Below are 26,663 nucleotides of genomic sequence, written 5' to 3' on the forward strand. Positions count from 1 at the left end.
TACATTCCTGAAATAACTTCCTTGTCTCAGAATGCCTAGCCTGTGAGCTAGGCTCTGATGACAGAATCTGATTCCATTTTTTTGACTTTCCTCTATAGTGAAACAATTAATAGGCAGTAAATTCTTCTTTTAAGCCCTTTATGTATGAAAAATGCCCTCTTTTTTAACCTGCCATTCTGAAGTTGTATACTTAATCCTTTGCTTTTAAAGAAAGTAAAGTAGTTTTTTCGTTCTTGTTTGTTGAACGTTTTGTTACTATTTTTCTTACATTAAATATCTAAGAACAAAAACTGAATTGGTATAGTCCTATATGCTATTTCATGTAGAGAGTGTCAATTTGTAAGTGGTTTTTGCATATATATAGTTTGTGAAATATGATAATTTAGTCTCCTTTTTTTTCCTTTAGGCTTTATTGAATAACTCTCACTTTTACCATTTGGCCCATGGAAAAGATTTTGCATCTAGGGGAATTGAAAGTATGTATACCTTTCATATTGAGCAATATCATCACTTGGCTCTTCTGGCTAAGACTTGTGTCTAATCACAGTGTAATATATGGTTAGTGAGGGAAGAGTAAGACAGATCTTAACAATGTGAGATTTATTTAAGAAAGAAGGCTTAAATCCATAATTCTACTATGACATCTTCTGTTCCTTTGCTAACATGTGTGTGAGACAGAGTGTATGTGTGTATGAAGACTCAGTTTTTGTTTCGTTAAAACTTGGAGGTCACTTGGAGGTCACTAAGGGATCACTAGGGGGCGCTGGATTCCTTAGCTCAGTGGGCAAATCGTGGTGAAGGAAGGAAGGTCTGCTTAAGTTGTTGGTAGTGAAAATAGATGCAAGGAGATGGGGAAGGATGTGGCATAGTGGAAACGGAGATTTCATAATGTTTTAGTTCGGTAGGTCCTATCTCCTGTCATTCTTTTGGGACTGTTTTCATTTTGTCCTTTTTCTCCAATTGTGGTTGTTTACAGATACCTCCAGGAGCATAGTCCTAGGAAAGGTCAAAACACACCTTGTGCTGGGGGGAGGCTAATCTGATTTTTATTTCTTTGTAGTAGTAGGTTTCTGAAAGCTTGGGCTGTAGTGTAGGCAGACAGGTATAGGAGTGATGTATATACATTAAAGCAAATATTTTAAACTAGATGAATCAAAGTTTACTTTCCGTACCTACTAAGGAAAGAAGAGACGGGGTTAGAGGTGTGCATTGTAGGCAAAGCTTCATGTTCTAGCACTGTAACCTTAAGTAGATCACATTTCTTAGGGCCTTTGTTTCCTCATCTCTAATCTATGTATTGGTTGCCTGAGCTGATTTCTGACATACTCTTCTAGCTTCTGAAGTTCTTTTGGAATTTGAGTTTCTTTCTTTTCTTATATTGTTGCTTCAGAGTTATCTTGTGAGTTAAATGAGTGAGTAAAATCTAGTTGATTAAACTCTTTTATATTAAATTATATTTGAAGTTTTCAAATGTGATTTTTTAGTAGCTTTTGTTTCATGAAATTTAGCATTTTCTTCGGTTTAAAATTTCCAGTGATGTTTTACTTTGTCATTTTTACTTAAATCTCTTCCAGACTTATAACTGTCATAAGATGTCTGAAGAATGTATTGTCATAGTGGGGTGTAATGGTTTATTTTGGACTTATTTTTTCCTGAAGGTGGACTTTTTACATTGTGTGATGTGTTCTGTTATTGTGATAGGATGCTGTTGGCTTTTTGCCAGCTATGATTATTATATCAGTTATTAGATTAAAAAAATTTTAATACAGCCTTTTATATACAGTTTTGTATGTATTGCATTAGGGTGCAATTTTTCAGACCTTGATTAGTGAAAAATACCACACATTGCTTTAGGAATATGGCTGTGGACTAAAGATTTATTTAACGAATTACAGTGTCCGAAGTTCGTTTGAATTTAGAGAAGATGATGGAACAGAAGAGTAATGCAGTAAAAGCTTTAACAGGTGGAATTGCCCACTTATTCAAACAGAATAAGGTTAGTACATTTTATGTTCAGATTTTTCCATTATTTTATATACATGATAAAAATTGCTTTATGCTGACAGTGATGCTGTTAGAAATTGGCTGCTGGAGGCTATTTAATTTCAAACAATATGGTAGCCTAAAATAGATTTCCTCAATGCATATAATATAATTTTTGCTGCATGAAATTTTATATGTAGCGTTATCAGAAGTAACCATATGTAGCGTTATGTACCATATGTACATATGTACCTCCCCCCAGCACAAGGTGTGTTTTGACCTTTCCTAGGACTATGCTCCTGGAGGTATCTATAAACAACAACAATTGGAGAAAAAGGACAAAATGAAAACAGTCCCAGAAGAATGACAGGAGATAGGACCTACCAAACTAAAACATTATGAAATCTCCGTTTCCACTATGCCACAGCCTTCCCCATCTCCTACATATGTACCATATGTAGCGTTACCAAGGAAGGAAGTGTTTTGTATTGGATAAATTACTTAATAGTTTTTTCTTACAAATCATATGTTTACCCAAAAAATTATTTTTAAACTCTGTGAATTTTTAAACATTATTTTATAAAGGTTGTTCACGTAAATGGATATGGAAAGATAACTGGGAAAAATCAGGTCACCGCCACGAAAGCCGATGGCAGCACTCAAGTTATCGATACAAAGAATATTCTTATAGCCACAGGTTCAGAAGTCACTCCTTTTCCTGGAATTACGGTATTTACATGTTTTACAACTGCACAACTTTTCTGCTTAAATATATTTTATGTTCTATATGAACTTCAAATGAGAGATACCTGACTGAAGTACTGTATGTCGACAGTCATTCAGCTTTGGGGATTTGCCTATCTTTATTCTGCAGTAATCTTGACCAGAAATGGAACATTTTATATTATGATATATTTGAATTCAGTATGAGGTTAACACTGACCATTCTATTTTGAGATGCTACATGATAAACTTTTAAGTGAGCCATTTTTAATGGGTTTTGATAAAATTAAGTCTATGGATAAAAGTCGTAAATAGCTCAAAGCAAATAATGACTTAGTATTTTTAGTGATTATACTGAGTAAGATCACAGTTTATAAATAGTAGGTTTTTTCAAGTAATTTTGATTGTCTCTCTTTTTAAATTACAGATTGATGAAGATACAGTAGTGTCATCTACAGGTGCTTTGTCTTTAAAAAAAGTTCCAGAAAAATTGGTTGTCATTGGTGCAGGAGTAATAGGTGTAGAATTGGTGAGTGATGTTTTTTCTGTCCCTCATTACTTCCGTGGAGTTGGAAAGGACTTGTGGAGTTGGAAAAGACTTAGTGTTCCTCTGATTGTTTGTATAACATCACAGGCAGATTAGCGTTGAGTTTTGTTTAAATACTATCTAGTAATAGTTTTCAAGATAATCTATTTAAGTAATCATTACTCATTAGAACATTCTGTTTTGTTTTGTTTTGAAATCTCTTCCCTGTATCTTCCAGCTTCCCCAATTCCCTAGAATTGGACTGATTTTTAAAGATCTGCTAGCCCTTCAGAGATTTAAATCTTCCAGCCCTTCAGCAGACAGCTCTCATTCTGAGTGAAATGCATTTCAAATAAAGACATGACTTACATGATGTGGTTCTTTCTTGGATCTCCATCCTCATTTTGATCCCTCTAACTCAAGCTTGAGAAATGGCAAATTGCTTGACGTTCTCTGAATACTGTGCTGTCTCATACCTTTTGCTTATCTTGTTCTCCATTCTTGTCCATCTGGCAACTTTTGTTTTTGTCCAGTGACCTCTTCCCTGTTTTAGGAGTCTTTCCCCAGGGCCATTTTACCTCTCCTTCTAAATCACAAATCCAGACATTTTATTCTCTGACCATAAACTCCTTTCCCCTTCCTCAGAGAGCCTGTCTAGCTGAAGAATAGCTGAGTTTATCATGTTTTCTAGTCCCTAGGTTCCTCTGTGTTTTTGCTCTGTGCCCTTATCCCGTCTTGACTGCTTTCCAAGTAGCTTAGATTCCATAATGTGTCACTAACGACTTCCTTACAAGTGTTCTTGAGTCCCTTGCCTCACTGTTCTGTCATATCTGCTTGGCAAAACTCTGGTCCTGGTTGAATTCAACTTCCTTTTTCTATGTTACACCCAGGATAGTGACTACACCAGGAGAAAGACATGCACCCTCAACCCGATGGCCTGGATTTGGGTATCTTTGCCCATTGCTACACTGTTCTCTTAGCCTGTTTGCTGTGTCTGTGTGCCTGCTTTCTTCCGAGACTCAGCCTTTCACCTGTGCTTGACAGTGCACTGTCTGCTGCTTTCTTGGCGACTTTGTTTTGTGATTTTTATTTTTGTATTTTTTTTAGCCTTTAGCCTCTCTCCTATTTTTGTTTCCTTCTCATTTACATTTAAACCTGAGGGCACCCATGAGCATTCACACAAGCTAAGATGCCTCTGGACTTAAATACACAGACTTAGTACACAAACATAAGCCTTTTCTCGATCCTGTGTCCTCCTGAAGTTCCTGATTTCCCTCACCTTCTCTCCACAGCCAGACTTCTTGGAAGAGATGCCCACGCTCTGTTTCATCAGCTCTCACTTACCTCTTCACCCATGGCTTCTTGTGCCGTCAGAGTGCTCTTGATGGGGCATGTATGACTTTATTGCTCAATCCAGTAGACTGTTTTCTTCACTGCTTTTTTGGTAGCAAACAGCATTGTTGATTTTCTTGCCTTTGAAACTTTTCCCTTACCCTCTCTGCAAATAGCACTCTGGATTTGGCTGACTTTTCTTTCTTCCTGTTCTGAGCCTTCACTTTAATCGTTACTATTACTCTAGATTGTATCTCAAGGTTCTCTCCCCGATTCTTTTTGTCTTTTCAGAGAATATTCTGTTCACTCTTAACCAGTTACCTGAAGACTGATAAATATGTGGAGTTAATCCTTTCTCCTTAGCTCTGAGCTTTTGTGTGTGAATGCTTACAGTATCTTTATTTGTAGGTCTCACGGGCACTTAGTGAATGCGTGACTTAACCTGTCTTTCCCTCCTTCACTTACCAAAATACAAAACAAAACCTGTTTATTTTCTAACATTTCCCACCTCAGTGAGTGGTACTGACATCTATCTAGAGGCCTAAACAAGACATTTGGGAACTGGAAGTGACCTCTCCGTGGGTTCTAATGTGATACTACCTGTTAGGTAACTCATGAATATATCCTCTGTTAGGATAAGTACAAACTCTTAAATATTGTTTGGTGCTGGCTCAAGTCTCCAGCTTCATTTCTAAGCCCTCTCCCTCTCAAACTATGTTCAGGATTTATTGAAATAGCAGTTCCTGAACAAGCTGCATTTTGTATTTAAATGCAAATACAAATTGCATTTGCCCCGCCCTGCCCTATCTCTAGTCAGACCTTCCACCTGTTTGGAACGTTTCATCCCTCTGTGAGTTTCTGTGCTTTATGAGCCCTTCCCTGCCTACCGTGGATGTCCTTAGGTACTCTGGCTGAGTGTTCCGTTGCACCCTGTCCTTGTTCTAGCATTTATCTTACTTTCCTGATACTACTTGTTCACTTGTCTTTCATTAAATTGTAAGTTCCATGAGGCTAGAGGTGCCGGCTGTTTCAGTTACTGTGTGTCTTTAGCATCTAGCATAGTGGCTGATATATAATAAATACTCATATATTAGCTTTTGTTATTATTGCTTAATAAACTTTTGTTGGTATAATAAATATCTTTCAAATGTCAGCTTGGAAGTTACCTTTTTAGTGAAGACTTCTGGGGGCTTCCCTGGTGGCTCAGATGGTAAAGCATCTGTGTGCAATGCAGGACCCGGGTTCGATCCCTGGGTTGGGAAGATTCCCTGAAGAAGGAAATGGCAGCCCACTCCAGTATTCTTGCCTGGAAAATCCCATGGACGGGGGAGCCTGATAGGCTACCCCGTCCATGGGGTCACAGAGTCAGACACGACTGAGCGATTTCACTTTCACTTTCTGTTTAAGAAAACTCTTGTCCTTCTTTGAGTCTAGTATAATGTCTCTACATGTTTTCATCATCTACTGATAATAGTATATATTGCATTTATTTGTTTATATCTTTCTTTTTTATAGGATCATAAGCTCCTGAAAGGCAGAGACTGAGTTTTAGTCATATTTAAATCTCATTGCTTTTCTTAATGACTCTTACTTAGGTGTTTTAGATAACAGATCCATTATTTCATTGTCTTCCTTTTGATCCAATCCAGTCTGTCATTTTTAAATAATGTTCCAAACTAAGCAAAATAGTCTAGGTTTTGGAGAGAATGTCTTTTAGTCTTGTGATATGCATAATATTGGAGAAGGCAGTGGCACCCCACTCCACCACTCTTGCCTGGAAAATCCCATGGACGGAGGAGCCTGGTAGGCTGCAGTCCATGGGGTCGCGAAGAGTCGGACACAACTGAGCGACTTCACTTTCACTTTTCACTTTCATGCATTGGAGAAGGAAATGGCAACCCACTCCAGTGTTCTTGCCTGGAGAATCCCAGGGACGGGGGAGCCTGGTGGGCTGCCGTCTGTGGGGTTACAAAGAGTCGGACACGACTGAAGCGACTTAGCAGCATGCATATTTCTTTGTGTCTGTCATTTTTAAATGATGTTCCAAACTAAGCAAAATAGTCTGGGTTTTGGAGAGAATATTTTTTGGTCTCCTGATATGCATAATATACTTCTTTGTGTAACCCTTGAAGATCAGTTTTTTGTTATTTGTTCATTTGTTTTTAGCACATATTGAGCTTGTGGTCAGATGAAAACCTCACATCTTTTGCTTGAGCAATTCTGATTTTTTAAAAAATCTAAATAAAGGACTTTGAACCTTATCCTTGCTTTTAATTTAATATTGTTCACTTGCACCCAGTATTTCCAGCCTAGTTCTTTGTCTTGATTCTGTCATTTTTACACTTAACTGCTATTTCTTGCTTTGTCTTGTTCATAAGTTGGGGAAGTATGTTAACTAAGGCATGTGGTCCATCATCTGATCTTATCTAAAATTGGTTAATCAAGCATTCTTTAGTGTTATTCAGGTTGTCAATGCAAAATATTAAAGGCCATCTGATACTGCAGTCTTTTTTTTTAGTTTTAAAAAGCTTTTAAATTAAAATTTTTCTTTTTTTGGCCACACCACACAGCATGTGGCTCTTAAGATACCTGATCAGGGATCAGACTTGCGCCCCCTTCCATGGAAGAGCAAGAATCTTGGACAACTGCCAGGGAGGTCCCTGATACTACAGTCTTCTACCAGTTATAAACATAACTGGTTACTTTTCCGATACCAAAATACACTGCATTAACCAGCCCAGAAGAACTTTCAGAAATACAATTTGGGTAGCTTACATGACCTGTTTGAAACACTTACAGTAGTGTCTAATGGTTGTCAAACTGGCTATTTAAAAATCTCTACTTTCTAGTATTTAACAGGGATTGACCTCTGTTCCGCACTTCAGAATCTATGCTTTTTCAGTTTTTATTTAAAAAAAAATTTTTTTCATATTGGGGTATAGTTGATTAACTTTCCTGGTGGCTCATATGGTAAAGGTCTGCCTGCAATGCTGGACATGACCCGGGTTCGATTCCTGGGTCGGGAAGATCCCCTGGAGAAGGAAATGGCAATCCACTCCAGCACTCTTGCCTGGAAAATCCCATGGACGGAGGAGCCTGATAGGCTACAGTCGCAAAGAGTCGCAAAGAGTCGGACAGGACTGAGCGACTTCACTTCACGTCACTTCATAGTTGTTAACAGTGTTGTGTTATTTTCAGGTGTACAACAAAGTGATTCAGTTTTCGCATCTACATGTATATTTTCTTTTTCAAGTTCTTTTCCCATTTAGGTTGTTACATAATATTGAGCAGAGTTCCCTGTGCTATATAGGCCATCCTTGTTGGCTATCTATTTTTTCTTTAAAAACATTTTTTTAAATTAGTTAATTTATTTTCACTGGAGGATAATTACTTTACAGTATTGTGATGGTTTTTGCCATACATCAACATGAATTGGCCACAGGTATGTATGTGTGCTGGTCCGGCACCCTGCTCCGCCCTGCCCCACCGTGCCCTGTCCCTCTGGGTTGTCCCAGAGCACTGGCTTTGGTGCCCTGCTTCATGCATCGGAGTTGCACTGGTCATCTATTTCACATATGGTAATGTACATATTTCAATATATTCTCTCAAATTATCCCACCCTCACCTGCCTCTTGAGAAACCTGCATGCAGGTCAGGAAGCAACAGTTAGAACTGGACATGGAACAACAGACTGCTTCCAAGTAGGAAAAGGAGTACGTCAAGGCTGTATATTGTCACCCTGCTTATTTAACTTATATGCAAAGTACATCATGAGAAACGCTGAGCTGGAAGAAGCACAAGCTGGAATCAAGATTGCCAGGAGAAATATCAGTAATCTCAGATATGCAGATGACACCACCCTTATGGCAGAAAGTGAAGAGGAACTAAAAAGCCTCTTGATGAAAATGAAAGAGGAGAGTGAAACAGTTGGCTTAAAGCTCCACATTCAGAAAACTAAGATCATGGCATCCAGTCCCATCACTTCATGGCAGATGGAAACAGTGACAACAGTTTCACTGTGGAAACAGTGACAGATTTTATTTTGGGGGGCTCCAAATCACTGCAGATGTTGACCGCAACCATGAAATGAAAAGACTCTTACTCCTTGGAAGGAAAGTTATGACCAACCTGGACAGCATGTTAAAAAGCAGAGACATTACTTTGCCAACAAAGGTCCGTCTAGTCAAGGCTGTGGTTTTTCCAGTAGTCATGTATGGATGTGAGAGTTGGACTATAAAGAAAGCTGAGTGCCAAAGAATTAGTGCTTTTGAACTGTGGTGTTGGAGAAGACTCTTGAGAGTCCCTTGGACTGCAAGGAGATCCATCCTAAAGGATATCAGCCTTGGGTGTTCATTGGAGGGACTGATTTTGAAGCTGAAACTCCAATACTTTGGCCATCTGATGCGAAGAGCTGACTCATTTGAAAACACCCGGATGCTGGGAAAGATTGAGGGCAGGAGGAGAAGGGGACGACAGAGGATGAGATGGTTGGATGGCATCACCGACACAATGGACATGGGTTTGGGTGGACTACAGGAGTTGGTGATGGACAGGAAGGCCTGGCGTACTGCGGTTCATGGGGTCGCAAAGAGTCAGACACGACTGAGTGACTGAACTGACTGACTGACACCTCTCACTGAGTTCAAAAAGTCTGTTCTTTATATCTGTGTCTCCTATGCTGCCCTGCATGTAGGATCATCGATACTGTCTTTCTAAATTCCATATGTATGCATTCATATACAGTATTTGTCTTTCTGACTTTTTCATTGGCTATCCATTATAAATACAGCAGTGTGTATATATAAGTCCCAAACTTCATAACTATCCCTCTTGCCCACCCTTCCACTCTGGTAACTAATCAAACCCCACTGGCCTTCAAAACCAGATTCTCTGGGAACTCCTCCCCATTCCCATCCCCCAGGCTGGAAAGGCCTGCATGGGGCTCAGAACTCCTGTGGAGTAACTTCCATGGTATAGTTGTTCTCAGATTTGTGAGTTGCCCGCCCACTGGTTTGTGATTTGATTTTATCGCAGTTGAGCCTCTCCTGCTGTTCCTGTGGCTACTTCTTTATCTTTGGATGTAGGGTATAATTTTGGAAGGTTCCAGAGGTGTTTTTTTTTTTCCCTGTCAGTGGTGGTTAGGAGTTAGATGTGTTTTTGTAAGGAGTGAACTCGTATCCTACTCTACCATCTTGAGCTAATCTCCAGGAATGTTCTTTTTTAGAATCTTTTCTTTCCCACCTCTGACAGTGCTCTTAGGCTAATTAAGTTCCCAAAGTTCACTGTTAGCCAAACTCTGTGGTCTAATTTATTCGATTAGGGAATTAATTCATCCAAAACAATTAGTTCTTATTTGGGGCTTCACTTCTTTTTTAATGATATTTCTTCTCTTCAGGCCGAATTGAAAATTGTCACTGATGGATAAAACAAACAAACATAAAGGAACCATATAGCTTTACTTCCTTTTAATCAGCATTATAATAGCCCAAGGCAATGATTCTGTTTCCTCCATCTCTGCATTTTCGCATTAGATTTTTTGCAAGCTTCAAGTCATTTAAACATCTTGACACAATGTTTTAGGTGTCTGTTACTATATTAAAATAATTTTTACACGTCATTTTAAAAATTTAGGTTTATGGAGAACTTAGTGTGTCGACATACATATATCTCTGCTTTCTCATAAAGATTACTCACATGACTTATTTTTTAGAGTTCATTTTCTTTCTTCCATTACAGTTTAATGTAGTGCTTTCGAATCAGATTTAAAATTGAATTTTAGCTTTGTCTCTTAATGACTTTATGTCTTTGTTAAATTCATTACCCTCTCTGAACTAATTGATCCATTGTAAAAAGGAGGATAAGAATAATTGCCTTATAAGATTTTGTTGAGGTTTAATACAGTTAATACATTTAAGGCACCATAGTGCCTTGCATTTAATAAGCTCTAAATAAATGGTAGATATTACTGGAGTTTTCCTATCTAAGGATTTTGAAATCAGCTTTCCTAAAGAATAGAGTACTTGTCTAGCTATGCTTACTGTTCTCTCAAGATGGTGCTGCTGCTTATCATTTCTGCTCTTAACTGTTTCTTACTATTCCAATTTAGATTGAGAGGAGTGATTCCTTTTTTTGTAGTGAGCTATAACTTATATATCATGTAATCACTGTAGTGTACAATTCAGTGATTTTTTTAGTGTGTTTACAAAGCTATGCATCTGTCGTCAGTATCTCAGTTCCAGAACATTTTCATCACCCCAGAAGTGAAAGCTGCTTAGTTGTTTCCGACTTATCATGATCCCATGGACTGTAGTCTGCTAGGCTTCTCTGTCCATGAAATTCTGCAGGCAAGAATACTGGAGGGGGTTGCCATTCCCTTCTCCAGGGGATCTTCCCGACGCAGGGATTGACCCTGGGTCTCCCACACTGCAGACAGATTCTTTACCATCTGAGCCGCCAGTCATTCTATATTTCTCTGTTTTCCCAGTCCTTGGAAAACACTAATCTGCTTCTTATGTCTATGGATTTGCCTGTTCTGAACATTTCATATAAATGGAATTCATGCAATATGTGGCATTTTGTGTCTGGCTTATTTCAGTTAGCATAATGTTTTCAACATTCAGGTATACTTTATTTCACTTTATGGCCAAATAATTTTCCATTCAGTGAATTTTAAAAATGTATTGTAGCCATTCTTTAGTTGATGAACATTTGGCTTGTTTCCACTTCAGGACTAACATGAATAATGCTACTGTGAACATTTTTGTACAAGTTTTTGTTTGGACATCTGTTTTCATTTCTCTTGAGTATATACCTAGGAGTAATTCTGTGTTTAACCTTTCAAGAACTCTGTTCTCCAAAAGGGCTGCATCATTTTATAGCTCCCTCCCCAAGCACTGTAAGTTGCAGTTGTTCCATTTGCTCACCAGAATTGTTGATTTTTTTGATTTGAGCTTTTCTGGTGGGTGTGCAGTAGTATCTCTTTGTGGTTTTAATTTGCATTTCTCTAGTGTTGCAGTGCTGAGCATATTTTTATGTGCTTTTTGCCATCTCTATGTGTCTGTGTCCTTGAAGTTCCTGTTTAAATGTTTCGTATGTTTTTTCCTTGGGTCCGTTTGTTTTGTTACTGAGTTTTGAGAGTTCTGCATAGAATCTTTATCAAATAGTTTTGCAAATATTTTTTATTTTTATCAAGTAGTTGTTTTGCAAACATTTATCAGATAGTTGTTTTGCAAACATTTCTTCCTAGCCTGTGGTTTCTCTTTTGTGTTCATAATACTGTCTTGTGAAGAGAAGGTTTTAATCTTGATGAAGTCTAATTCACTTTTTCTCTTTCATGGACTGTGCTTTGGTGTTATAGCTGAGGAGTCTTTGCCTGCCTCAGTGTCACAGTGATTCTCTCCTGTTTTCTTCTACAAGTTGTACAGTCTTGGATTTTACATTTAGGTCCATAATTTTGAGTTATTTTTTGTGTATGTTCGTTATTGAATTTTTAGTGTCACTGTATTGCCTCTAGTTAACTCAGTTCTCACCCCCAAAATTCATGAAATATAAAAAATAAATACATGAACTTAATTTAGTTGCTAAAGTCTTACAATAAATTTTAAATTATTAGGTGATTTTAATGTAAGTTGTTGCAAAGGATATATTCATAGCTTTTCATAGTTTATTTAATGCTGTAAAATTGTCTTCATATTGCCAATTTGAAGGTTTCATTTCATATTTGACATACAAGTATTCACAAGTTATAATTGTTAAAATGTTGTTAAAATGTTAGCATTTAGTTTAAATTATAATTTAAATGAAAAAAGTAAATATTTATCTTGAGAAGATAAAATATGAAGCTAATACTTTGCAAGCTCAGTAATTAGCAAAAAGCGGTTACTTCTTTCCCCTCAGAGCCCTCCTTTTCACAGTCTTTCCTGTCTCTGAAGCACTTACCAGTATATTTCATTCCTTCTCCGAGGCTTGGTGCAATTGTCGCTCCCCATGAGGGTCTCCCCTTGACCACATTGAGAATTGCAGTCCTTCTCATTGCAGTAGTCCTGGTTCTACCTCAGCTTTGTTTTTCTCATTACACTTTGCTATCCTCTGCATAAATTCAGCTTATTTGTCTTCTCTATCAGAATTTAAGGTCTCTGAAGGCAGGGTTTTGTTCATTGATGTATACCTACCATCTAAAATGGTGCCTAGCAGTTAGTAGGTGTTCAGTAAATGCTGAATGAATAAATGTATGAAGTTACACGCGTTTGTCACGGTGTTAATTTTAAACCTCAGAGTTTCTAATAGGAACATAGTAACCTAGGAAAATACCTTACAATAAACTGTTTAAGATGATTTTTTAAACATTTGCTATCAGAGCCTTTATTTTCATGATTATTGTCTGCAGGGCTCAGTTTGGCAAAGGCTTGGTGCAGACGTGACAGCAGTTGAGTTTTTGGGTCATGTTGGTGGTGTTGGAATTGATATGGAAATATCTAAAAACTTTCAACGTATCCTTCAAAAACAAGGATTTAAATTTAAATTAAACACGAAAGTTACTGGTGCTACTAAGAAATCAGATGGAAAAATTGATGTTTCGTAAGTATGCCACATTTGTTTTGCTATGGTATCCTTCTGTGTGTTTCTTTAAGAAAAACATTTAGCTTTAAGAATCAGATTTTTTATAACTTAGTACCTCTTTATTGTGTAGTGTAACTCTGTATTGCTTATCCAGTCAGCCCTCTGAAATTCATGCTTGCATTGATGAGAGAAAAATTAGCCCAGTGTTCTGATTTGTTATGTACTTTTTCATAGTATACATTCAGAACAATTTAAACTCTCAACATTCAATAAAATCATTATTTTTAGACAGATGCATGGGGAAATCAGTAAGATTATTGATTAGATTGCATACTATGTGCCTGGTATTCTACTTATTTAACACTGAAGTAACTTGCTTAATGTCTCGTAGCTGGTGGGGCCAGAAGCACTACTTGACCTTGGATCTGTGTTCTTAAACCATGTTAGTATAGCCTTTTGTTGTGAGGTTCAAATGATAGACCTCTAGAGGATATGTGCATTTTTCATTGCCTGACCCTGTTTATGTTTTGTTTATGATTAAAATAGACTGTCATAAGTGTCATTAATACTTGAGTAATGTCTGGTCTTAAGTTTCCAATATCTGTCAGCTATTCATGTAGATGTGTTTTACAATTATATGCTGCTTACTACCTAGTATTGAGGCTGCTTCTGGTGGTAAAGCTGAAGTCATCACTTGTGATGTACTGCTGGTTTGCATCGGCCGACGACCCTTTACTCAGAATTTGGGACTAGAAGAGCTTGGAATTGAGCTGGATCCTAGAGGTAGAATTCCAGTGAATACCAGATTCCAAACTAAAATTCCAAAGTAAGTTACATACCTACCTGAATTTGCAGTAATTTTAAATAAACACTTGTCATGCTTTAAAAATGCAATGGCTTTGGGGAAGAATAGTAAAATTATAACCTGTAAAAGAAAAATAATTAATTGAATTTTTCATTACGCAAAGTGTAGAACTTGGACTTGGAAGAGCTGTATTTATTTTTCAGTGATTTACTAACTGGAAACTCATAGTTTTTGACTCTGGCATAACAGAAGATGAGTGTCTGTGATATCAGAAGTTCACTGTTTCTTTTGATCTCTGTGGCAGTATCTATGCAATTGGTGATGTGGTTGCTGGTCCAATGCTGGCTCACAAAGCAGAGGATGAAGGCATTATCTGTGTTGAAGGGATGGCTGGTGGCGCTGTACACATTGACTACAACTGTGTACCATCGGTGATTTACACACACCCTGAAGTTGCTTGGGTTGGCAAATCAGAAGAGCAGTTGAAAGAAGAGGTAATTCTGAATGAGGGTGGATTTACTCTTAACGTGTGATTTGACTTAATGACAGTGGTGGTTAAGAACCCTTTCATTATTGCATTAATGCATTTTAATAACTATGTAGAACATTATAGGTAAGTTTGAATTATTTTTTATTTTATTAGTATCATAAAGGAGAGAGTATTTGCTTGCCTGTATTTATTTTTTTATTATTATTTTTTAAATTTTATTTTTAAGTAAAAATTAGTAATTCTAGAGGTCTTATATTTGACTTTGAAGTATATCCAGGTGGCCTGACACTTGAATTTACTTATGTTTGTTTCCAAAATATTTTTCTGTGATAAACCTTTTGGTCTTCTATATGCTTTGTGAAGAACTGCCTTCTTGGGATTTAGTTCTGATAGATGGTAGATGATTTCAGCAAATGGAAATGAATTTTTTGAGAATTTATGTAAGCTCTTAATTTCTGTCTCTCACAGGGTATTGAATATAAAGTTGGGAAATTCCCATTTGCTGCTAACAGCAGAGCTAAGACAAACGCTGACACAGATGGCATGGTGAAGATTCTCGGGCAGAAATCGACAGACAGAGTATTGGGAGCACATATTCTAGGACCCGTGAGTATTGTAAAGCCAGAAATCCCATTAGGATTTCTGGAAAGCATTGCTGTTTAGTACATTAATTTAAAACCACCTAGTGGTTACATTCTGAGGTTGTTCTTTACTAGCAGAAGTTTGAACATAGCCTCTTTGTGCATTGTTTCTAGCACTGACAGTCTTGCCTATCATATCACGTGTATTCCACGCCGCAACTGAGATATCCCTTTAAAACACACACCAGGCCCTTTGCCTGCTTAAAACTCTCTGGTGGTCCTTTCCACTTCAGACTTACACCCAAGGCTCCACTGAATTTTGGTCTTGACTATCTTTCTGACATCATCTCTTTCCAGTCATTCTCTTTGCTCATTAATTCCCTGTCTCATGGGCCTTCTCTCATTGCTAATTAATTCCCTGTCTCATGGGTCTTCTCTCAGTTTTTTTCTTTCTTTGTATTTTTTTGATAGGTAAGAAGTTGGTTTATTTAGAGAGAAACATACTCCACAGAGTGTGGGCCATCTCAGAAAGTGAGAGCACCTTCTCACAATTTCTTAATAGGCAAAAACTTGTTCCTATTTTAAAGTCTTCGTGCTTATAGACCGTTTGTTTAGAATCCTGTGTCTCCAGATCTTTGTAAGACTGGCTTGTTTAGCTTGGTTCAAATGTTACCTTCACTTTCACTTTTCACTCTGCTGCATTGGAGAAGGAAATGGCAACCCACTCCAGTGTTCTTGTCTGGAGAATCCCAGGGACAGAGGAGCCTGGTAGGCTGCCGTCGTCTCTGGGGTCGCACAGAGTCGGACATGACTGAAGTGACTTAGCAGCAGCAGCAAGAGAAGCCTTTCCTACCACTGCATTTGAAGTATGCCCTCCCCTAGGTATCTGATGTATCAGTGATGATAACAGAACATTTGAGTGCTTACTCTGTAACAGTTTTTCCTAAATACATGCATTAACTTGGGTTTTCAGGGCTCTGTGCAGTAGGTATTGTTCATCCCATTTTTAAGGTGAGTAAATGGAATGAAGGACAGAGTCAGTGAGTAATTGAGGTAGTTAAGTGGCAAGATTTGAGTCCAGGCCATTTTTCTTCAGAGCCCAAGCTCTTCTGTGCTTTTTTCTGCTGGGATTTTTCCAACTGGAGGCAGTTAACTATTCTAATCTGTCCTATTAGATGGTAGTTGTTTTGCCATAGAAATAGAATTACTTCTTGATTTATTGTTTTAAAGGGTGCTGGTGAAATGGTAAATGAAGCTGCCCTTGCACTGGAATATGGAGCATCCTGTGAAGATATAGCTAGAGTCTGCCATGCACATCCGGTAACAGCACACACAATTAATGGCTACCTAAATTTTCTTCTGACCCACAAATACGTGGTTTTTAATTCTAAATTTCTTCCCTTTCAGACCTTATCAGAAGCTTTTAGAGAAGCAAACTTGGCTGCATCATTTGGCAAATCAATCAACTTTTAAATTAGAAGATTATATTTTTCTGAAATTTCCTGGGGACTTTTGTAGAGGTCACATTTCTGAACAGGAAATGCTCACAGCTGCAAAAATTTCTAGGACTGAATTATGAAACTTTTGGAAGGTATTTAATAGGTTTGGACGGAATTGAAGTCTCTTATCTATATTTTAAATAAATTTAATATTGTTTCACTGCATTAATATCTGCAGAAAAAAGCTGCTTATAGTAGCTTCCTAGAAAATTTTCTTCAGCCCATATTTTCATGCTGTTTATGAAGGGTTTAATGTCACTGAATTTATGTTAAGTAGCTTTTATCTCTGATACAGGATTTACTTACATGGATGCAGCTGGAGTATGGTATGTGAACAGCTCTGTTTGAACCAAGGTGATCAGGTCATTTGAAACTTGGTTTTCACATTGGAAATAGTCCTTAGAAGAAGTTGGAAACATGTATAAACTGATGTAAATAAAAAATGATGATCTCAGTTATTTTAATCCCCAATGTCTTGGTGGTTAGAGGTAAAATTTTTGTTTAGATTTTTAAGATTCTGTTGAGGCCTAAAGTATAGTTATACAGTTAACCAAAGTAAGGTGGTGTATATACAAAAATCAAGTATCAGATGGAGAAGCAATGTATTACAGTGGAAAATGAAGACATGGAAATAAATATGTCTTACATATTCATTTACTGGTTATTCTGAGTGGATGTCAAGATGGTCCGATGTTGTTTTGACTACCTCTAGTGTATATTTTTCTTTGTTACTCTTTATTATTGCTTTTATAGACCAGGATATATCTTTTCTTTCCACATTGTAGGACAGTACTAAGGTATTTAAAAGGTCATTATCCTTTCATCTGTTTTAGCAATACCTACTAAATGTTTAGCATTTATTTTTGGAGAAGCAACGTAAGGGAATCTTTAATAGTCTTTCTTTTCCTAAGTTTATCCTGGCTGGGTAAAATTGACTTTTTCTTCAAAGAGTAATATTTATTAAATACTTAAAATTACTGTTTCTTAAAACACTTAAATAAGTGTTAAATACTAAAGAGACTTCTGCATATTATGTCATTCACATTTATTCGTCAAATTGCAGTGCACTTGATGGCAATTTAAAGGATACATATATTAAGGAAAGTTTGGAGAATATAGTTTATAAGCAGAAGGCTGTGCAGAATAAGATATCAGTTGATCGGAGATTAAAGGAAAATGTTTAGTAACCTTCAGGTTTTAATTTATTTACATATAGGTCACATTTTCCTTTTTTTTCACATGTCCAGTGGTCTTGAATTGTATCACGGTCCTTATAAATCAGTACATTCTAAAGACTGGATTCTGTTACCTCTGGAAAATATTGAATTTTTTAGTGAGCAGTTAACTTGATTGAACGCCAGACTCTTGTCTTTATGTGTGTGGGATGGAGGGGAACGCAGCTGAAATCTCTACTCAGTTGTTTCAGCTTCACTGAGGCTGCCTGAAGTTTGTGCCATGCACGTGTAGTGCACAGGTGAGTCAGCGACTGGACGAGGAATGTGCAGAATTTTTTAGACCTGTCTTTTTGGGGTTCTTCCCCTCATTTCAATTGCTATTGTTTTCCCCAAACTCTGTCCTTAACCAGTAAAACTTGGCTTCTGCTCAAGTTGCCACTTCCTGGGATTTGCCCTCAGGTGAAAAGCTTACCCACCCCCACCCACACCTACTTCTGATTGTTGTCCAGTAACTTTACTTTTTTAAAATATATTTTATTCAGAGTTTTCAGTTAATCTGTAAGAATGTTGGTCTGAATGTGCTATTCCCCATTATTGGTAATAAACTGAATCTTTTTAAAATCTGAAATCCCAGTATCCTGTGAAGTGCTAATTTATTTAAACTTCAAATGTGTCCTACTCTAGGTAGAAAGATCTGATTAAGGAATAGTGAAATATAATTTAATATGGACTACTAGCAGTAGAGACACAAAATAATAGTTAAATGCAACTTTAAAGGTTCTCATTCAATATGAGAGTGAAAATATACCTGGGAATGAAGTCCTGTATAAAACAAATTTTAAGTGTTCACTTACTGTTATGTACTGAGTTCTAAGTATTCTCTTGACTTGTGACGAATGGGGCTGTTAATTGTCCAGTTCATTGAGCTGATTAAAATCAGTAATTTCAAAGTGAGATTTTTAGTTGTTTGGCTGAAAAGGAATGAGGAGTAAGTGAAGGTTTCTACTTCTACTTAATTGTAAGTAAAATATTTACAATCAAGGGGGAAAAAATTTAAATGCTCTAGTAGAACAATCAAGGGGGAAAAGATTTAGATGCTCTAGTAGATGAGGAAGCACAACCACTTTGTTAGTTATTATGATTTCTACCTAAATAAGAGTGACAAATAAATGTGTGGAACCAGAAGAAAGTTGCCTTATTGTTGAATTTACAGCTGTTTATATAACCGAAACTTTTGTTTGGGCCCAGCTTCAAATGCAGCTGTGTTAGATGTGTGGGTGGTTGTTAAGTGGAAAACACAGAATAGCCTTGCTCTAAGGAGAAGGTGTGAAAAAGTCACGTAGGGCCTGGCCTGTTTCCAGCTAACTCAGCTGTGAAGTTGACAAAGGCTTGACAGTTGTGGTCCATGTATCTTCTTTGTCCTGTGGAATAAGTGATTGTTACCGGATTGTGAAATTAAATAAAATACAGTGTAAGATCTGAGAAATGACAGCATCCTTCTGTACTTTTAAGTAGACCTGCCCACTTGGCATAAGCAATGTCCCTAAACGTTGGCTCAATTTAAACATTCTCTTCAGCAACCGTAGCCCTGTTGTAGGTGACAGCCCTCTGGTTTTTAAAACTTTTATTGGAGTCCAGTTGATTTATAATTTGTATCAATTTCTTCTGTACAGCAGCGTGACTCAGTTATACCTATATATATTTTCCGTTATGACTTGTCAGAGGATCATGAGTATGCTTCCCTGTGCTCTATAGTCGGACCTTGTTTATCCATGCTGTATATAACAGTTTGCCTTTGCTAATCTCAGATTCCCGTTCCTTTCCTCCCTATGCCCTCTCTGCTGTGGCAGCCATAAATCTCTTCTTTATCTGAGTCTGTTTTTCATATATATGCTGATTTGTATCCTATTTTAGATTCCACATATAAGTGGTGGTGGTTGTTGAGCTGCTAAGACATGTCTTTTCGCTATACCATACATTGCAGCAGCCCAGGCTCCTCTGTCCTCCAGTCTCTTGGAGTTTGCTCAGATTCATGTCCAGTGGATCCGTGATGCTATCTGACTATCTCATCCTATGTAAATGATAATCATATGGTATAATCATATGGTATTTGTTTCTCTTTCTAACTTACTTCACTTAGTATGGTAATCTCTAGATCCATCCGTATTACTGCAAATGGTATTATTTCATTTTAGCCATTTTATTTCTGTGTATGGTGTGAGGCTGTGTTCTAACTTCACTGATTTATATGTGGCTGTCCCAACACCACTTGCTGAAGAGACTGTCTTTTTCCCATTGTGTATCCTTGCCTCCTTTGTCAAAAGTAGATGGTAGGTGTGTGGGTGTATTTCTAGACTCTGTTCTGTTCCATTGATCCGTATGTCTTGTACCAATGCCATATCTTTTTGACTGCTAAAGCAGTGTCTTTGTAGCATTGTTTGAACTCTGGGAGCGTTGCTCCAGATTTTTTTTTCCCCCTCAGGATTGCTTTAGCAATTCTGGGTCTTTAATGGTTCCATACAAATTTTAGGGTTTGTTCTAGTTCTGTGAAAAATGTCATGGGTAACTTGATAGTTCAGTTCAGTAGCTCAGTTGTGTCCAACGCTTTGTGACCCCATGGACTGCAGCATGCCAGGCCTCCCTGTTCATCACCAACTCCCAGATTTTACTCAAACTCATGTCCATTGAGTCGGTGATGCCATCCAGCCATCTCATCCTGTTGTCCCCTTCTCCTCCCGCCTTTGATCTTTCCCAGCATCAGGGTCTTTTCAAATAAGTCACTTCTTTGCATCAGGTGGCCAAAGTATTGGAGTTTCAGCATCAGTCCTTCCGATGAATATTCAGGACTGATCTCCTTTACGATGGCCCTTAGGATCTCCTTTAGGATGTTTGGATCTCCTTGCAGTCCAAGGGACTCTCAAGAGTCTTCTCCAACACCACAGTTCAAAAGCATCAATTCTTTGGCTTATATAGTCCAACTCTCACATCCATTCATGACTACTGGAAAAACCGTAGCTTTGACTTTGGCAGAGTAATGTCTCTGCTTTTTAATATGCTGTCTAGGTTGGTCATAACTTTTCTTCCAAGGAGCAAGCATCTTTTAATTTCATGGTTGGTTGCAGTCACCATCTGCAGTGATTTGGAGCCCCCCCTCCCCTGCTAAATAAAGTTTGTCACTGTTTCCCCATCTATTTGCCATGTGATGGGACTGGCCAGATGCCATGATCTTAGTCTTCTGCATGTTGAGCTTTAACTAAGTCAGCTTTTTCATTCTCTTTCACTTTCATCAAGAGGCTCTTTAGTTCCTCCTCACTTTCTGCCAATAAGGGTGGTGTCATTTGCATATCTGAGGTTATTGATATTCCTCCTAGCAACCTTGATTCCAGCTTGTGCTTCGTCCATCCCAGCGTTTCACATGATGTACTCTGCATGTAAGTTAAATAAGCACAGAGACAATATGCAGCCTTGATGTACTGCTTTCCCAATTTGGAACCAGTCTGTTGTTCCATGTTCAGGACTAACTGTTGCTTCTTGACCTGCATACAGATTTCTCAAGAGGCAGGTCAGGTGGTCTGGGATTCCCATCTCAGAATTTTCCACAGTTTATTGTGATCCACACAGTCAAAGGCATAGTCAGTGAAGCAGAAGTAGATGTTTTTCTGGAACTCTCTTGCTTTTTCTGTGATCCAGTGGATATTGGCAATTTGATTTCTGGTTCCTCTGCCTTTTCTAAATCAGCTTGAACATCTGGAAGTTCACGGTTCACGTATTGCTGAAGCCTGGCGTGGAGAATTTTGAGCATTACTTCACTAGTGTGTGAGATGAGTGGAATTGTGCGGTAGTTTGAGCATTCTTTGGCATTGCCTTTCTTCGGGATTGGAATGAAAACTGACCTTTTCCAATCTTGTGGCCACTGCTGAGTTTTCCAGATTTGCTGGCATATTGGGTGCAGCACTTTCACAGCATCATCTTTTAAGATCTGAAATAGCTTAGCTGGAATTCCATCACCTTCACTAGCTTTGTTCGTAGTGATGCTTCCTAAGGCCTGCTTGACTTCGCATTCCAGGATGTCTGACTATAGATGAGTGATCACACCATCGTGGTTATATGGGTCATGAAGATTTTTTTTAAAAATATAGTTCTTCTGTGTATTGTTGCCACCTTTGCTTAATATCTTCTGTTTCTGTTAGGTCCATACCATTTTTTTTCCTTTATTGTGCCCATCTTTGCATGAGATGTTCCCTTGGTGTCTCTAATTTTCTTAAAGAGATCTCTAGTCTCCCATTTTATTGTCTTCCTCTATTTCTTTGCATTGATCACTGAGGAAGGCTTTCTTATCTCTCCTTGCTATTCTTTGGGAATCTTGATAGAGATCACATTAAATCTGTAATTGCTTTGGATAGTATTGCCATTTTAATATTAATTCTCCCAATCCAAGAGCTTGGGATATTTTTCCATTTCCTTGAGTCATTAATTTCCTTTATTAATATTTCATAGTTCCCAGCATATAAATCTGTGGTATCAGCAGTGATTTCCTTATATTATCTCCTTCCTTCTGTTGACTGTGTTTTATTTGTTCTTTTTCTAATTCTCCTAGGTTGTGGGTTAAGGTTTTTTGAGATGTTCTTGTTTCTTAAAGAAGGCCTGCATCACTCAGAACTGCTGTTACTGCTTTATTGCATCCCATAGATTTGTATGTGTGTTTTTTAAATTGTCATTTGTCTCAGGGTATTGTATTTTTAAATTTCCTGTTGGATTTCCTCTTTGACCTATTGGTTTTTTATTAGGATATGCAGATTGTTTAGTCTGCATGCAGTTGTTTTTTTTCTTGATGCTTTTTCTGTGCTTGATTTCTAGTTTCAACCCATCCCTAAAAGTTGCTGCTTTTTTGTTCTCTTTTCTAGAGTAAGGAATACTTACAATAGACTTGGATCAGCTGAGCAGCCACTGAAATGGTGAGGGTAGCTTAGGGTACTTCCTTTCTAATTTCTACCTGGGAATCCAACTGGGAGGTGATTTTGGGGGTGGGTTTGTGGAGGATATTGACCCGAACAGATGAGTGATACTGGCCTATAGACATAACAGAAATTAGCATCTCCATGGAGACAATCAGTGAGCTTATAAATGCATACCACAAAAATAGCCTTCTTTGTTAAAGGAATTCATGAATGCTAAATCAGGAAAAATATACTCAATATGTATTTATATAAAAGCTTTGTACTTTATTTAACTCCATACAAAATGTGGCGATTAAAAATATTAAATAGGTTGAGTTTTATTTTGAAGATCATTAAGTCAGTTTTTAAAAGGTAATGATTTTGCTTTGGTCACTTCAGCCATCTTTTACTTACAGCTCCCCCTCCTTTGTTACAAGCAGGTGCTATAAACAGCAACCTTCTGGCTTATATCCTTTAGGAGTGAACGAACTTCTCCTTCCAGTCTTACTAATTCTTGAGCTTTATCTTCTAAGTATTTTTGATTGTCCTCATATTTTCTTTCTAAATCTGTGGGAGATAAAAATAAAAGGTCTGAGCAGTTGTTATAAGGCTCTAAGTGCTTGAAACAGAGTGAATGGTACTTTTATTTTAAATAAACTCTAAGAAAATAACAAGTTAAAAAAATGTACCTTTCAGGAGTTGCAGTTTGCTGTTTGCTTGAGCCAAAAGTGTTTTTGCTTCATTTTGTAGCATTTCTGCTTTCCTTCTGGCATCTGCTGACTCTTCAGTTTTCTTGGCAATTAAGTTTTCTACTTTCTTGTACTTTTCATCAAGTTCATTGTCCAGAGTCTGCAGTTCCACATTTTGGTAGAAAAAGGTAATAATGTTAGTGTCAGTAATACAATTGTGGCAGTATTAGATCACGTAGGTGCTAACTTGCACAGCTAGCATTCTGAATTAAAGGCCATCACCACAGGTACTCAGGTTTCAAGCTACACAAGAGTAAGTAACTGAAGACATTAACTTGAAATGGTATAATTAGATAAAACATTGACATAATTGTCTACTTTTATTTTCTATATTCTTCAGTTATTACGGAGTGTAGTTGCTTTACAGTGTTGTGTTAGTTTCTGCAACAACAAAGTGAGTCACCTGCATGTATGTGTGTGTCCCCTGCTTTTTGGATTTCTTTTCCATTTAGGTCATCACAGAGCACTGAGTAGAGAGTTCCCTTTGCTATACAGCAGGTTCTCATTACTTACCTATTTTATAGACAGTATCAATAGTATAGATAAGTCATGTCGATCCCAATCTCCCAATTCATCTCACCCCCCAACTCCCTATTCCCCTTTGGTATCCATAGGTTTGTTCTCTACATCTCTATCTCTCTGCTTTGTAAATAAGATTGTCTATATCAATTTTTTCAGGTTCCATATCTATGTGTTAATGTACAGTGTTTTTTTTTTCTCTGTTTCTGACTTACTTCACTCTGTATTAGTCTCTGGGTCCGTCCATGTCTCCACAAATGACTGAGTTTTGTTCCTAACATGATTTTTTTAAATGGAAAGATGTCAAAGACATGGTGGAGTTGCTGTAGGTCCCTGGGGGACTGGCTTTTTCTTTGCAGGTGTTGTAGGAAAATTCATGGAAGAAGAGTTAGAGAAATAGATTTCCTCAAAGGTAGGTGTGCCGAGATCCAAATATTTAGACATCAGAAAAAAGTGGGAGGACCATTGACTAATTTAGGGTTGACAGTGACTTCAAACCAGTAAACCAGAGGCAAGATTTTAGTCATTCTTTTTAGGAACGCTGTTCAAACAATAGCTATTTATAGAAGAATTTCATTGTCAAGGTTTTACTGTTTATTTGTAATCAAGTTTAATATTTATGCAGATTGTCCTGTAAGATGACTACTTGGTTGATTTATGTTCTTAGACCTGCAGGAAACTAGCCCACAGTGAAAAAGATGGGGCCGTGAACTTGCTGTTCTCTTTCCCAAACTCAAGTTATAGGGAAGTTACCTGTAATAATGCCTAAAAACTACAGTAGCTGCTAGGAAAAGTCTTGATTTCATTCAGTTTATAGCTTCCTACTATTCATTTAAGAGTTTCAGCACTCCCCTGTAAAGTTTAAAAAGGTTTCTTTAGTGATAAATATTTACTGACACAAATTTAACAATGTGTTTGAGTGATTACTTGGCTTCTAGTGAAAAATTGGGGCTTGAGACTTTTCTCTGCAAAAAAATATAGCACCTTCCAGTGAGAAGGAAGAGGTGGTTAATTCCAAATGAGCACAGAAGAGGTGAGAGATGGTTCCCTACTAGCTGTTGTCTGTTAGGGATTCTTTAAGCATTTTCTACCCTGCTTTTAAAGATTTCTCAAATGGCCAGGTAATTTACTGTTTGCCATAAAGCTCTTCCTAATTGAAATACAAGTTCAATATGCTTGTTAAATTAATTTCATTTTTCTAAACCCTTAACCAAGTTTGGATTTGAGGGCCTACATCTCATGTACGGATATTTTCATATCCACTCCCACTCTTTTCCATCTTTGTCTCTAAAGACTGCTGTTTCAAAACAGGTCACCCAAGATGTTTCTGATGAATAACCATGTTAAGTCCATCCCAAGGAAGGCCTAGAGAAGAGCAGTTGCTCCCTTGCCCACACAGCTGTGCAATAACAAAGCTGTACTTACCTTCTTAACATCTTCAGCACTTTGTTTCACAGTGTATACTACTTTTTCAATATATTCTGCCTCCCCAGAATTCTGGGCAGCTTTCCGCTTAAGTTCTTCCACATTCCTCTCTAGCTCGCTGATACGCTGGGAAGCATTGAACAAAGTTTCCTCAGAAGCTGCTGTTTCAGACTCTATCTGAAAGTATATAATGGATTATATTCAGCAAGCCATTAATTCAAGAAGTGGTAGCAAGTGCTATGAATTCAAGTGTAGAGGAAGATCTAAAAGGCGCTGTGCCATTGCTCTAGAACAGCAGAAGTAATTACTAAAAATTTCAAGAAAGCTGATTAAAGTGCCCAACTTCAAAATAGTCTCTGCTACATCTCATATATTTTATCCTTTCAGTACTTCTGACAGTCTAGGCTAAAATGTACGTAAATTTTTTCTTACTGAACCACCCCCAGGCAGTTTGATATGCCAAGAAAGCATTTTAAGGACACCTGCAAACTCTGGCTAAACAGTGTTCACAAGAAAGCTGATGAGAGCAAAGGGATAGCCACATAACTTTCTAAATTAATGTGGGTGGGAAAACTGTAACTTCCAGTCAATTTTAGGTTTTTTTTCTGTCAGCTGTAAATGTTAAGCTCTAGTAGTGGAGATTAAAGCACTTTAGGAGCTACCTGCAAAGTTAACTTGAGTGTTTTGAGCTAATTGAAAAACTGGAAACCAGGAATGTTAAAACTATGAAAAGTTACTATAGGATTGTCATGTGGCATAGATCTGGGAAAGTTACAACTGGAAGCTGTAAGTACTGAAGAATTATTTAGGGAAAAAGTATCTGGGCAACTGGGGAGGGTCCATGTTTGATCTCTTTTCAAAGTATAATCAATAAATACTGATTTTTTTTTTTTTTAAAGCTAGCCAAAGTAAGCCTGACCCCATGACAGAAGAACCAGTTTCACTGAGCACCTAATTTTTTTAAAAAAAATTATCTTCAAGGATGGTTCTATTCTGTAGAATAACAGAATAATGTCATAACTAATGGATCAGTATACACATATGCTCAAAGTTGTAACTATTTCAAACCAAACGATTCTTGATCTGAGAATTCACCCATTAGTTAGAAAACAATTCTTAGGGAGTAGTTATTCTTAGAAAACAACACTTAGAGTAAGTAAGTGAATAGTTTTGTGTCAAGCTTTTATTAGTATGGTTTAGAGCTTCTCTTTCTTAACTGTTTACCTGAAACATTTCCTACCCTCCAAGGTTTCATCTTTAAATAAATTGCATCATCAAGCCAAATATCTCATCTACAATTTGATTAATAGTTTCCATTTTGCTTTCCAAAATAGTCATTTTTTAAAAGTCACTTAAAGTT

At 37.4% G+C, this 26,663-nt stretch overlaps 2 protein-coding genes across 4 annotated transcripts in view; one reads left to right on the forward strand and one right to left on the reverse strand.

The window, feature by feature from the left end:
- The window catches only part of DLD (dihydrolipoamide dehydrogenase), a 28,063-nt gene extending 9,762 nt beyond the window's left edge, over window positions 1-18,301 (forward strand). The window contains exons 5-14 of one of the 2 annotated variants that reach the window (XM_004007853.6): window positions 407-476; window positions 1,896-1,996; window positions 2,569-2,712; window positions 3,134-3,235; window positions 12,951-13,141; window positions 13,779-13,949; window positions 14,233-14,422; window positions 14,887-15,024; window positions 16,230-16,319; window positions 16,407-18,301. In XM_004007853.6, the coding sequence (XP_004007902.1) occupies window positions 407-476; window positions 1,896-1,996; window positions 2,569-2,712; window positions 3,134-3,235; window positions 12,951-13,141; window positions 13,779-13,949; window positions 14,233-14,422; window positions 14,887-15,024; window positions 16,230-16,319; window positions 16,407-16,472 (1,263 nt within the window). In that variant the 3' untranslated portion in view covers window positions 16,473-18,301. Of the gene's footprint in view, window positions 1-406; window positions 477-1,895; window positions 1,997-2,568; window positions 2,713-3,133; window positions 3,236-12,950; window positions 13,142-13,778; window positions 13,950-14,232; window positions 14,423-14,886; window positions 15,025-16,229 lie in introns of both variants that reach the window. The other variant, XM_060414680.1, reaches the window with a different exon arrangement.
- Window positions 18,302-22,874: 4,573 nt separating this feature from the next.
- Window positions 22,875-26,663, reverse strand: part of LAMB1 (laminin subunit beta 1) — a 77,000-nt gene continuing 73,211 nt past the window's right edge. For both annotated transcript variants that reach the window (XM_027968590.3, XM_042248535.2), the window contains exons 32-34: window positions 25,304-25,480; window positions 23,300-23,459; window positions 22,875-23,177 (exon numbers count right to left, since the gene is read on the reverse strand). In XM_027968590.3, the coding sequence (XP_027824391.2) occupies window positions 23,041-23,177; window positions 23,300-23,459; window positions 25,304-25,480 (474 nt within the window). In that variant the 3' untranslated portion in view covers window positions 22,875-23,040. The remainder of the gene's footprint in view (window positions 23,178-23,299; window positions 23,460-25,303; window positions 25,481-26,663) is intronic.

Source organism: Ovis aries, chromosome 4 (assembly GCF_016772045.2).
Source record: "Ovis aries strain OAR_USU_Benz2616 breed Rambouillet chromosome 4, ARS-UI_Ramb_v3.0, whole genome shotgun sequence".
Lineage (NCBI taxonomy): Eukaryota > Metazoa > Chordata > Mammalia > Artiodactyla > Bovidae > Ovis > Ovis aries.